Source organism: Nothoprocta perdicaria, unplaced genomic scaffold (genome assembly GCF_003342845.1).
Source record: "Nothoprocta perdicaria isolate Ctin4 unplaced genomic scaffold, notPer1 scaffold_0, whole genome shotgun sequence".
Lineage (NCBI taxonomy): Eukaryota > Metazoa > Chordata > Aves > Tinamiformes > Tinamidae > Nothoprocta > Nothoprocta perdicaria.
The window spans coordinates 4792109-4804738 of NW_020454092.1; the positions used below are offsets into that span (position 1 = coordinate 4792109).

The window sequence follows — 12630 nt, forward strand, 5'->3', positions numbered from 1 at the left end:
GCGGCGGGGCCGGGCGGGCGGGCGGGCGGGCGCCCTGCTTCCCCGCCGTGCCTCACGTTCGCTCCGCAGGGGACGAGGTGCTGGCCGGGCGCAGCACGCTGCGCCTGCCCGCCGCCGCCCTGCAGCACCTCACGCGCCTCTTCGAGCAGCACCTGGGCTCGCGCAACCAGGGCCGCGGCTTCGTGGCGCTGCCCTCGCACCCCGCCGACTCGGCCGCGCTGCTGCAGGCGCAGTTCCTCTTCGACGTGCTGCAGAAGACCCGCTCGCTCAAGGTGCGCCGCGGCCGCCGCGGGCACGGCGCCGTTGGGGAGGCTCCGGGAGAGGCGGAACCGCGGGTGGCTCCTGCTGTGGGGCTGCGCGGGGCGGGACCGGGCCTGGGGCTCCGCCGCGGGGGAGCGGGGAGGAAACGGGCCTGCAAGGGGGCAGGGAAGGAGCTCTGGTAATGCCCTTACAGTTACATACGTTCCCCTATGTTATATTTCCCAGTTCTTGGCTCGCGGGCACTGAGGACGCGCTGTGGCAGAGTTCTCGGTTCCTGGTGCTGCAGTGCCTTTTGCAGCGTTTTCACAAGACAGAGCTCCTTATTCCAACGTTGCCGGGAGGCTTTTTAGAGCAGTGGGGTGAGGCTGGAGGTGAGCAGAGGCCCCAGGGGCTGCCCGGGCCCTGTAGCCTCCGCAGCTGCCCGGGCAGGGCCAGGAGAGCCCGGGCAGGAGGATGGTGCAGCCCCTGGTCTGTTAGGAGCCCCGTTTGCAGGCTCCTCCTATAACAAGCCCTGAAGGAAAGGGAAGCTGCCGTTAGCCCCACAGCAACAGATCCGCCTGGAGAAACTGACCCTTTTTATTGGCCAGCCCGGCTTCTAAAAACGGCGCAGGGAGAAGATAGAAGGTGATTAAATTGCCAGGACGCAAATGAAGGATGGCGCTGTAATAAACTTTGCCAAAGCCGATGGCTGGAGCTCTTTGTGGCCACAAATGGCCCTGCTGGATGCGCTGCATTAGCGCTGGCAGGCGCCGGTGCCGTGATTCATCACGGCCGGGCTGCGGGGGCTGTGATGGTGATGAGGCCTCCGGATTATGTTCTGCACCTGATGAGTCACTGCTCCGGGAGCCCAGATGGAGCTGGCAGGGGTGGCCTCGCCGCTTGTTCCCTGGTGGCTGCGATAGCAGCGTTAACCACTCCATCCGTCACTCTGAAGTGCTGTTTATGCAACAACTGTAGAAAGCATAAAAAAGACGGGTTTAAAATGAACACGGCCTCGCTCTCCTGTGGTGAGAGAGGCTGCAGCTCTACTGCAGAGTGCAGGGAGTGAGTTGCAGCTTCTCACGTTAGCAGTGACCTGGCGGCCGGCTATTTCCCCTTGTATTTGCTTGCGATTTGCCTTATCCAGCCTGCCCTAGTGATAGGGCTGTGCACACCTCCCACCAGCTTGCTCGTTCAGCTCAGCTGTTTGGCAAACACAGCTCTAGCTGTGAGATGTTTCGCTGCGTCGTAGCTTTGGTGGCGGTGGCTGATGGGGAATTCAGCTGTCAGACCTCCCTGTGCACTGAAACCACAGGCTTCTGGTGAAGCCATATGGGCAGGGGAGAAGAAATGGAGCTGTATGTCTGACAGTGCTGGCTCTTGTGCCAGTTAATACAGTTGTTCTTTAACTTGAGCTTCAGGGCAATGAGGCAGTGCTGGTGCCAGCAGGTGTGGGGTGAACACCAGAGGTGTAGGGGCCTGTATATGATGCTGCAAGATAGCAGCACTACAGCACAAATTGAGACTTATGCAAGGTTTCTTTCCCTGTTTCTGTAGCTTGTTCATGATCCAAACTGTGTTTTGCAATCTGCTGTGAAGATCTTCCCTTTCAAGTCCCTTCGGCATTTGGAAGTAAGTAGGGGAGGTGAAGCTGGCTTGGAGCCTTGCTGTGTGGCTGCTCCTGCCACAGCTCGGTGCCTGCAGACACCTCTGCTCTTGACAGGCAGCTTCTGTGGTCTTCCTAGAAGGCTAAGTCCAAGCTTCTGCAACCTTTGCTTTGAGCCAAGCCTGGATATGAACAAGGGGTGGAATGGAAGGGCTGCCTGCTGCAGCAGGGAGACGGGTGATCGCTTGCAGAGATGGGCAGCTGTTCTTACATGGCAATATTCTCACACATGTTCTCCTTGTTTCCTTATCACTGCTGCAGTTGAAGTCTGTCCCTCCTCACTGCCTTCGGGGACTGCGATTAGTCTATTCACAGCTGGAATCTCTAACCTGCTGCAAGTGCATCAGTACCTTGGAGGTGAGTGAGGTCTCTTAGAGCCCACGGGGAAAACTGTCTCGATCCTACAACCCGTCAAGCAGGGAAGATGTGGGAGATGACACTGTTTTATCAGTTGATGCAGCGTATGGCTTCCCCTCTCCCTGCTCTGGGGTCCTACTCATGACTCACTGCTGAAATATCCCTCCTTAGCTCCACAGCTGTGCTCTGATGCTCTCACTCTTTCAAAGGTGCTTAAGATTTTCTGACTTTTACCAATGTTTGCATGACTTATTGTTCAGTGTGTGAGGCCATTTCCCTATTCAAAGATCTGCAGCCAATCAAGGTTTATTTGGTTGCAGCTCTTTAATTAGATTTGATAGAGGAACGCTGTTCCCCCATGTCCTGTCTGCACTGGTTCTCAGTGGGGTTTTGAGATGTGAACGCAAGCTCTGGCTGTGGAGACCTGCATGATGGGTCCCTGCTGGGCTCTGGGCACAGCAGCTGCTGCCTGCTGGGGAAGATGGTCCTCTGGCACGGAGTGCTGTGTGGTATCCCCTGTCTGCCAGAGCTGACCAGTGCATGGGTATCTGCTGCTTTGTCCGTGCTTTGAGGAAGGTCTCGAACAGATTTTGTAATAATGAATTTTTGTGCTTAAAATTCAGAGTTTACCAATAGTAACATGTTAGAATAACTGTTGGCACTTGAGTAGAAAGTGCAAAAGCAGCTCCTTTCTAAATATTTAGCTGTGTTGCTCTCACCACATCCAAATACTTGACTCTAGTGACTTAAATGTTGTTCTTTGTGAAGACAAGACAGGAGACATAAGGTACAAAATGCCAGCCTTGTTCTCACTAGCTGTTCTCTGTTCTTCATCTGCTCTTGCTGTAACAGCCAGTACTCATCAAGGAGTGGCTCTTTGCTTCTTCCTAGGAAATCATTTCAGCATGTGGTGGAGATCTGAGCTGTGCTCTCCCCTGGTTGGAACTGCAGGCTGTCAACTTCAGCCATAACTCGATCACTGCCTTGGATGACTCACTGGTGAGTGGAGCAGAATGCATGAGAGCAGATGATCATGGCCAGGAACTGGGTGCTCTTCTATTGATGCTGATGGGTTTGGGTGAGAGGGGACAGCATGCATTTTCATGGCTTCTCCCAGAAGGATAGGCCTCCCATGCTGCAGTAGAGACTCTTGTGGGCTCTGATCTTGTCTCTTTTTTTTCCTTCAGCAATTACTGAACGTGTTGAGAGTCTTAAACTTGAGTCACAACAAGGTCCAGGACTGTGAGCACTACCTAACAGTAAGTATTTGAGGCTGAGCCCCAGAATGGGGGTATGGAGAGCATGCTACCGAATGGGTCTATAGCTGCGTGCCTGCTAGCTGTGGTGTGGCCTGCTAGGTGAGGTGTGCCCATGTGTGGAGCGTGGAGAGAAAGGAAGGGGCTAGTGCCCTGCCTGTGTTCAGGATCAGCAGAGTTTGAGCTAAGGCCTCAATTGATCTGGTGCTGCTCTTCTCTCCGAACAGACCCTTACAGAACTAGAATACCTCAATCTGGCCTACAACTTCCTGTCAAAGGTGCCAAACCTTGGCATCTTCAGCAGATCCAAGCTGGTGACTCTCATCCTGCGCAGCAATGAACTTGACAGCATTAATGGTGAGCCCGAGGGGGAGGAGTGCTTCCCGTGGGAGGGCTTCCCCTCTTCCAGGAGGAACCCAGCTTGAAAACTTGGGTGCAGCTATTCTTGCTAGCCTTGGGGCGAGGGGCAGGGAGAAGGTTCCTAGGTTATATCTTCTGGCATGCTGATGGCTTCTTGCTTTGTTTGCAGGGGTGGAACAGCTAGTAAATCTGCAGCACCTGGATGTGGCCTATAACCTGCTACTGGAACATGCCCACTTGGCACCACTGTCCACTTTGCACTGTTTAAAAAAGGTATGTGAAAACTAGTGGGTTGGAAGGTGGAGGCTTTGCCACTGTTGCTGGTAAATATTTCTGTATTTTCCTCACCCAGCTGTACTTGGAGGGAAACCCATTATGGTTCCATCAAAACCACCGATCTGCAACACTCGTGCATGTGTCTCCCAGGGCAGCCTCCTCCAGTGTGAGTATTGGCGAAATGCCTTCCACTCCCGGGGTTGAAGAATTATGGTCTTCTGAAGCACATGGGGAAATAATGGGAAAGTGTCTTGGATTCAGCTTTCAAAAATGAGGGCTCAGTAGTTCACACTTAAATTTGAGTAAGGTGTTGGCCAGGGCAGGCAGAGCCCAGTATTGACTCTTTATTTGACTTGTAAACAAGACCTCAAGTTTTAATCCTCCCTGTCTACTTCAATAGTTTTGTTTACTGATTGTCCCCAGACTTTTTTTCCTGACAGATAGTGACTATTTAACTGGGCTTTGCAATCAAGTAACTCGCTGACTCAGTCCACCTTGCCTAATTACATACTGCTTTGGCAGGGGTGACCACCTCCTTTTCTCTGCTCATCATTTTGCTCTGAGCCAGATATTTTTACTGTTTTCCTTGCATTCTGTGTTGAAATTAGACTTTGGTGGCCTGCTTTGAAATAAATGTGTCCAAAATAAAGTGTTTAGCAAATAAAAGTGCTTGTTGATGGGTGAGAGGTGCTGCAGCACTGGAGTGCCCTTCGCGTTAGCAGCAAATGTCTAGATTCATCGTCATCAAACTGTATCTTGAAGCAAGGCTTTGCTGAGGTTTTATTTTTGTGTTGTTTAGTACTTTCTTTCCTTAACCTGCAAAATCATATTCTAATCAACCTTTGAATACTTCATAAGTTAGCAAAGAGCTCTTATGCCCATCTGCTATGAAACCCAGTGTCCAGGGGAGGAAGTAGATTACTTTTCCTAGTTGTTAGGAAAGATTCCCTTCAGGACTGCTCCATGCTCTGTGGCCAAATCTACCTTAGTGTGAGATTTCAGATTTTTATCTAATTGTTCTTGGGGAGCAATAAGGGAGACTTCTTCAATTTAAGAGCTGACATAGGAGCAGTGTGCTGTTTATAGCACTTTCAGTCTGGCAAGCAGGGGCTTGCTGAGCTCCAGTAACTGGGAGCTAGGTGGAGTTAAGGCTAAAATTAAGATGTAAGCTTTGAGGTGGAGATGAGTAGTTCCCAAAATAATTCACAAAGTACTGCACTAGGATTTCTGTCATCACTTAAGCAAATTGCCCTAGAAAAGTTTCTGAGACTCCTGCAGTCTGTAAACAGGAAAATCACAACGGTCCCTCCTGGCCTTGTGTGCTCTTAAGTCAGGTAGCTACAACTGAAGGAGTGATGGATAGGCAGGAATAGGGTTTCTTCTGGTCATCCCTGCAGTCTTGTACAAGGACTGTGTGCCAAAGAGCCCCCCTGGGATGGGCTCAAGGGGAACAGGAGTGTGTAGGTGCTGTCCTGGATAAGTGTTAACCAGATAGAATCTGACTGCAATGGGTCTCTAATTACAGTTCCTGTTGGATGGAGAGCCACTGTCTTCGTCGGACCTAATGGTAAGTACAGTGCTGTAAAGTGCTTTGTGGCTGGGAAGTCTGACAGGTTTCCTCATCCTCATGTGTCCAACTTGATCTGTATTGGCTCACTAGCCTTTTTGAAGCAAGTCTTTTTGGCTCAGTTGGTGCTGATTCCTAGTAATTGTTGGGACTGACCATTAGCTTGTTCTGTGCTATGAACTGCTGCAGAATTTGGAGCCCTGCCTGTTTCCCATTCAGGTACTATTTGGCACTTAATGCTTGAATTACATATCAGCAAAACAAACAGTTGTCATTTCCCTACATGTTATTTTTAAGAAAGGCATAGACTGAGTTAAATTGGAGCAGTTGTGACAAGCAATTGACAAGCAGGCAGGACTTGTCACCACTTCTGTTGAGGTGGACGATATTTGGGATGATGAGCAGGGAAGTTCTCAGCCCAAGTTGTGGCTTGTTTACTTGGCATCACCTTCATGCTCACAGGCAACATTCTCTTCCTTTGGCCTAGCACCTTCCAAAGCTTGTGCACAGCGTGTCACAGTCGATCCACACTTCTACCTCAGAGAAGACTGCACTGGAGCGCAGTGCTCTGGAGAGCTCCTGTGCCGCAGACCTCAGCGACAGCCAGTCTCCAGCAGAGAACGTGACTGTCAGGCTCCCTCGGAAGAAATGCAAGGTTTGGGATTCCCATCACCTCTTAACTTCACATCTGACCTGCTGGGAGAGGAAGACGGCTGTCTGATAAAGTCCTGTGCTGTGCGGTGTTGTCTAGTATTGACTGGGTGGTACTGGGCCTCTGTGCTGGGGTGTGCTAGGCAGGGGCTTAACTTAAAGTCTGTCTTGAGCCTCTGTAACAGATGTTTTGAGAGATGTTTTTGCACTGAAGCAGCCAGGAATCATGCACCTTTCTGCCTGGCAGAACCTGTATCAGATACTGTTCTTGTTTTTTTTATTTTTCTGATGCCTCCCAACTATTCCTATCCTGTTGTTTCCAGGGAAAAGTTAAAGTGCGCAGAGCGAGCATTTCAGAGCCCAGTGACACAGATCATGAGTCCCAGGCTTTATCCCTGTCTGCTGGTGAGGCTTGTCTTCTTCCTCATGAACACAGCAGCTGAAGAGCCCACAGTCAGGGGTGTGTGCTCTGGCACGGTCACTGTCTCCCTACTTCCAAGCTTTTCTCTGTGCAGGCCTCGTCTTGCAGCATCAGAAGGAGATAAAGCGTATGGACAGCTTCAGAGACCGCTTTGGTGTTGACTGGCTGCAGTACAAGAAGCACATGGAGCAGCGTGACCAGATTCCTGTCATCTCCCATAGCCATTCTGCGGATGAGATCACAGACAGACCTGCTGCAGTGGACTTGCTGAATGAGAGCTTTGACCCAGGGCAAGAAAAACCTCAAGTGTTGCAGAAGGAATCCTCTCCACCTTTGGATGATGCTGGAAAGGATGATGCTGGGAAGGAAGAAGAGCCCGACCTACAGGTGGATGTGCCTGTGAGAGCAGAACAAAGAGAAGAGGAGGCAGATGAGCTAATGTTTGGGGAGGAGGAGGAAGAGAAGCCAGAAGGTAAGTGGGTTGTTTTACTGATGTACTTAAGGGTTTGACTGAGAATAGAGGGATCAAATGTAGTATCCCTGAAGTTTCATCATACTGCACAGTTTTGTGAGGCTTTTGAGGACTTTAGTCAAGTAGACACTGAGACCTTTGCTAAGGGATGGGGAATCATTGGGAGACCTCAGTCTAGGCTGAAGCCACTTTTTCTGCCTTGGCTGCTCTGCTTCTGCCACCTCCTTAACACTCGGGTATGGCTGCCTCTGTGCTGGCGTTTTGCAAGAGGAAGAAACCCTGCAGTCTTTATCCCTTGCATCCCTCTTGCAGCTGAAACGGGGATGGCTTTACAGTGCTTCCTGTGGCAGGGAAGGGAGGGAGCAGGGAGCACAGGACTTGTCAACTCCTGGAGAACCTGCAGTGCTGCCTTCATTTAATGCTGTTTCTGAGTACAGTTGCTCTGCAGCTTTACACCTAGTGTCTGTGTGTATCTGTGTGTTGCCCTAAGTCACAGTCTGCCTTTGAGGAGTGGGTGGAAGTAATGATCCCGAGGGAGAGAGAGGTTGGGCCAGAAGGCCTGCTGTGTGCCCTGACCTCTGCTTGTCTTGCTTGGCAGTGGACCTTTGCCAGCCAGTGCTGGTGAGCCAAATAGAAAGTGAAGGCCACCCAGAGCCAGACTGGATCTTCCTTCGGGTCACAGCTAGGCATGTGATTGAAGTGGAGCTGAAGGCTGCCAGGGTCCTCCACAAGCTGGAACTGAAGTGCCTGCGGAAAGTGGAGACCTCTGAGATGACCTGGAAGAGGGCGGTGAGTTATGCCTCTGTGTGGGCCTTGGGCATGTTATTCCCCTATGAACCAGCATTCTGCACGTGGGCTTCTGCCACTGAGTGCCCAGTAGGAATTTTTTTCTACTTCCTGTAAAGCCTGATTTGAGTCTCTTTGACTACATGCATGTGTATTGCTTAGGATGCCTGTGAGAATGCAGTAGAAATCAGCACCAGTTTTATTCCAAATCTGCATTTGAAAGAACTATGGCTGGACTTGTTCCAGCTTGTGGGACTTCCCGAGTGGAGCCTAAATCAAGTGAAGGCACCTCCTTCTCATCCCTTCCTCCATGGGATATTCCTGCCTTGGAGGGATCTCTGTGGACTCAACCTTTTCTTCCTCAGTGCAGCACTGAGGTTAGCTCATCTGTGACCCTTGGAAAGCTGCCGCCTGCGCTATCACTCGCCCTCCATCTGCTCTAGGTGTTTGCTTTGGAACTACTGATCCTGATCTGCTTGTGTGCTTTTTGGAAAGGGAATTTAGAAACCACTTTTCTCATGGTAGGATTTAAAGAATATGCTCAATGTGTGCATGAACTTGATCACAGGTTTCTCTAAAACATTTTTTTCCCAAAAGCTCCAATTCATTTTTCTTCCTGCCCTTGTACATCTTTAAAGCTTGTGGCATGCTGTTCTTCTGAAATACCTTCTTGACAAGGTATGAGACACATTCTTCTGAGCTGTAAAGCTTATAGTTGTCTTCAGCACTTCACGCTTCCTCCCCTACAATCCCACTTTACCAAGCTCCTCAATGCCATCAAGGTCTTTCTGGGAGGACTTTTCAAGGTTTACAAAGTGCCAGTGCTCTGGCCATATTTTCAACAATTGCACACAATTATGGTCTGTGTCTTGGGCAATGTGCTGTCTTCCTGGAGCTGCTGTTTTTTGTCTCTTGCAGGACCTGGAACGAGTATTCCCTGTTCTCACCTTACGCTTCAGCTACATTCGCAAGGACCGGCAGCAGCGCAAATACGTGGTGCTTGATGACTGCCCCGAGCAGTGTCTGCAGGTGGGGAGGCTAATGGGGGAAGCATGGGGAGGAGAGCAGTGTTTTTGCAAAGTCATTGGATTCTTGTAGCCAGCAGAACTGCTCTTCTCGGGGCACGTGTGCATCTGGCCTCCCCTTCCCAGCTGGGCAGCTCATGCCTAGACTGCGTTCTCAGGGTTTCTCCTGCTGTGCAGATGACCTGTGGAGGGCTCCATGAGCACGGCCACGGGCAGTGGAGCTTCTGAAGTATAAAACGTGCTCTCGGGAAGAAAGCTTTGTAGTTTTTCCATTAGGGAAAGAGGAACTAAGCTGTAGTAGTAAAGCTTAGTCTTGCACATGTAGGGTGTATTTCCTGGGTGCTGTATGGTGCTCTGGCCTGTGTTGAGCCCTCTAGCAGCTGTGCAAAATGCAGATAATCTTGCTGCTTATAGTGATTCTGCTGTCAAATCCAAGTATTTTTCTTGAGGCGCTGTTGCCTACACATAGTTAAGCAAACTGCTACAGAGAAATTGCAAGCAGATGGGAAACCTGAGGCCTATAAATATTTAGGTGCAGGACACAACTTGCAAAAGGTTTGTTTTTGCAGTCAAGTTCAGTGCCTTTGGCAAGTTGCTTTCACAGACTAGCTGTTGTGTCCTGCTGCTTTGGGCTATGGTCCTGCACCCTGAAATGCTGTGAGGAGACGTGAAAAGACCTACTGATGTCAGAGACTGCCTTTATTGGGACAGTTGCAGTCTGCCTGCTAGCACTCTTTTCCTCTGTGCTGCTGCTTCTAGAGTGTGCTTGAAGTGTTGATGCCAGCTCTGGAGGAGAATCAAAGAAACCAGGACCAAGAGAAGGCACTTGCAAAGCTCCAGTGCCTGAAATGCAAGCAGGAATTCTTCCAGTCCCTGGCTCCCTGGCAGCAAGGTTTATGTTCTACAGACGCTGGAGATGCTGGCAGACTGGAGACCCTAGCTGCCTCAGATCGAGGTAGGACATAGTCCCCACAAAAGGATGCCTGATGCCCAGAGAGGCCTCCTCTGACAGCTAGAGTGCAGAGTATGGCTTATATAGGGGTGGGTAAAGCCTTGGTTGCACTGGAATTGAAATGTGTTGTGGGGTGCAGTCTGACTTGGCACAACTGGATTGGTCCTGGGTATCGGGGAAGAGGTGCTCGCTGCCTGCGTGCCAGCAGAAAAAAAGCTGCTGTTTTACTGTTTAAACAACCAGTACCCCAATGTGGATGGCCCCAGCTCTGGGAGAAGGTAGTAGTGCTGGAGAATGGTAGCTGGTCCACAGATCCTTGGTGTAGGAGAGGCCTTAAAGTAATCGCTTGCTCTACGTAAAGCGTGGTCAGTCCAGCTGACCTTTGCTGATGGAGGTTTAAGGGCAATCTACCTCCACTATTTCAGATAAAACTTTGGCTGTTAGTCATCAGAAAAGTGCTGCCCTAGCTGAAGTCTCCCTGACCATAATCTTAAGCCTATTTCTACCTTTCCTATGGAGATTTTTTTTCCTTTTTTTTTTTGTACTCTAGAGCTGTTGCTCTCCCACCCACTCCCCCAGTCTTGACATCTCTCTTCTAGACTAAATAAGCTGAAGTCCCTAGATAATTTCCTTGTCAGTCATATCTTTTACAATCCAGTTATTCTTGCTAGTCTCCTTTATACTGCTTCCCATTAGTCCATATTTTCCTTTGGGTGTCTGAAACCAGATGCAGTATTTTGGCTGAGATATCACCAGTGCTGATTAGGCATCCTTTGATAACTGAGTTTCTGAGAGTTTCTCTGGGTTTAAAGGTGGAGAATGCCCAGCCTTAGCTTGGGATGCTGTTTCAATGAAGTAACCTGGGGTTGGAGGACTCTGCAGTGAGCGTAGAAGGTGCTGTCCTGTCTACAGCACTATGTTCTTCCCCAGGGCACTTTCCTCCCCCAGGGTAGTAGAAGTCCCAAGCTCAGAGTGTAGTGTGGAGTGAGTGAATGTTGGGAAGGAGGGTCAGCAGCTCCTGTCTGTTTTGAAAGGGAGGGCTTGTGGTTTGCTGGAAAAAAATGCTGCTAGGGAAGAGCTGTTCTTGTTTTGGTCTATCCCTGATGAAGTCTTTCACAGATGCTGCAGTGCCTGGTGAGCCCATAGTCTGTCCCAGCTGTTGCAGCGACCATGTGGTCATCCTGCCTTCGGAAATGTGTTCTAGTGCATCCCTGCCACCCGGTGGCGATGGCACGAGTGATGACCTCTCAGAATCTGTTCTGGATGGAGACAGCCAGCAAGAAGGCCCAGAGGAAGCGCCTGCCTTGACCAGTGAGTGTGGGAAGTTCTACATTGGTGGGGAGGACAGCTCTGAGGTGGACACCAGCAACAGCACCAGGACCCCGGAGCTCTGCGGCGAGTCCGATGGCACTCCCCATTCTAGTTTGGATGGGGCCTGTGGGAAGAAGGAGCCGAGCATGAAAAACCTGTTCTTCGGTCCCACTGACACCAGTGACGGCGGCTTGACGGGGAGCTACCGCTACAGTGTCTCTCATGGGCCCACTCCTTCCCAGCTGTCGCTGAATTCCGAGTCCGAGGACACCTGGAATCTCAGTCCTCGTGAGTATGTAGGCGCTGTGCGGGGTGGAGGGGTGCTGTGCACAGCCTGGAGGTGGGCGCTGTCTGCAAGGCCTGCTGCTTGATGCAGGACAAGGGGGCAGCAAGCACGAGCAGTGGCTGTGGTGCTTGTGAGCAGGGTGCTTCGGGCCCTTCTGTTCCTTCCTCAGGCCTGAAGGCAGGGAAAACTGAGTGCGCTGTTGCCCAGACTGTGAGCAGAGCAAGAGCTTGCCACCCAGTCACAGGCGTGCTGGGTTCCTGCGGTCCCCCTGAGATGCCAGCTGGAATGCTACCTTTGGAGAAAGCTACAAACAATAGTCCCTGTCTGTGTGGCTTAAATGCAGTGTGATCTTGGAGTGTCTGTTGAAGGCTCTGGTCCATGATCTGCAGCTCCTTGTGTTTGCTTCCATGGTCTTGGTGATGACTTGAGATGGCTAAACCTCTCCCAACGAAGGGCCTGTGTGCCCCTGGGAGGGGTGTTGTGAAGCCTGCAGTCAGGGTGAGGTATGCAAAGAGCTTTACGTGAAGGGTCTTGGATTTCTGTTGTGGCAGACTGTCTTTGCTTGTTCTTGGGCACATGGTTTATATCCTGAATTTGGAAAGGACCTCTGGATCCCATCTGCTCCAACCCCACAAGTGGCTTTTGTTGCAGGTGCTCTCTGGCCCTGATTTGAAACCTGCGAGACTGTTGTCTACAGAGGTCTCTCCCAGTCTGTCAGGGCAGCTGTGCCTCTGAAGAGGACTCAGAAGAGGACCAGTGTTTAGGACTGCCTAAACGTGTTCAGCCTCGAGTGCTCCCAGACCCGTACCGAGTAACGCAGGCCCTTGCTTTGCTGCAGATCCCAGCACGCCAGTTCAGAGAACTGAGGCCAGGAAAGAGTTCCTGTTGAGGACAGCCTGGTGGACGTAGTGTGGAGAACGGCTCCCTTCCTGGCTTGGCCGCAGGCTGCGCTGGTGACGTCACCATGGCCTCTGTGCCTCATTGGCCAGCGTCCAGGCAGGGCC

At 51.0% G+C, this 12630-nt stretch overlaps 1 protein-coding gene across 1 annotated transcript in view; it reads left to right on the forward strand.

The window, feature by feature from the left end:
* Positions 1 to 35: 35 nt before the first annotated feature.
* STK11IP (serine/threonine kinase 11 interacting protein) overlaps positions 36 to 12630 on the forward strand; it is a gene marked incomplete at its 5' end in the record, with an annotated part of 18553 nt that continues 5958 nt past the window's right edge. The window contains 16 exons of the mRNA XM_026039062.1: positions 36 to 272; positions 1798 to 1872; positions 2168 to 2263; positions 3155 to 3262; positions 3451 to 3522; positions 3747 to 3876; positions 4049 to 4152; positions 4232 to 4321; positions 5681 to 5722; positions 6210 to 6377; positions 6697 to 6778; positions 6889 to 7266; positions 7865 to 8055; positions 8971 to 9081; positions 9837 to 10032; positions 11149 to 11628. Of these exons, the coding sequence (XP_025894847.1) occupies positions 36 to 272; positions 1798 to 1872; positions 2168 to 2263; positions 3155 to 3262; positions 3451 to 3522; positions 3747 to 3876; positions 4049 to 4152; positions 4232 to 4321; positions 5681 to 5722; positions 6210 to 6377; positions 6697 to 6778; positions 6889 to 7266; positions 7865 to 8055; positions 8971 to 9081; positions 9837 to 10032; positions 11149 to 11628 (2560 nt within the window). The remainder of the gene's footprint in view (positions 273 to 1797; positions 1873 to 2167; positions 2264 to 3154; positions 3263 to 3450; positions 3523 to 3746; positions 3877 to 4048; positions 4153 to 4231; positions 4322 to 5680; positions 5723 to 6209; positions 6378 to 6696; positions 6779 to 6888; positions 7267 to 7864; positions 8056 to 8970; positions 9082 to 9836; positions 10033 to 11148; positions 11629 to 12630) is intronic.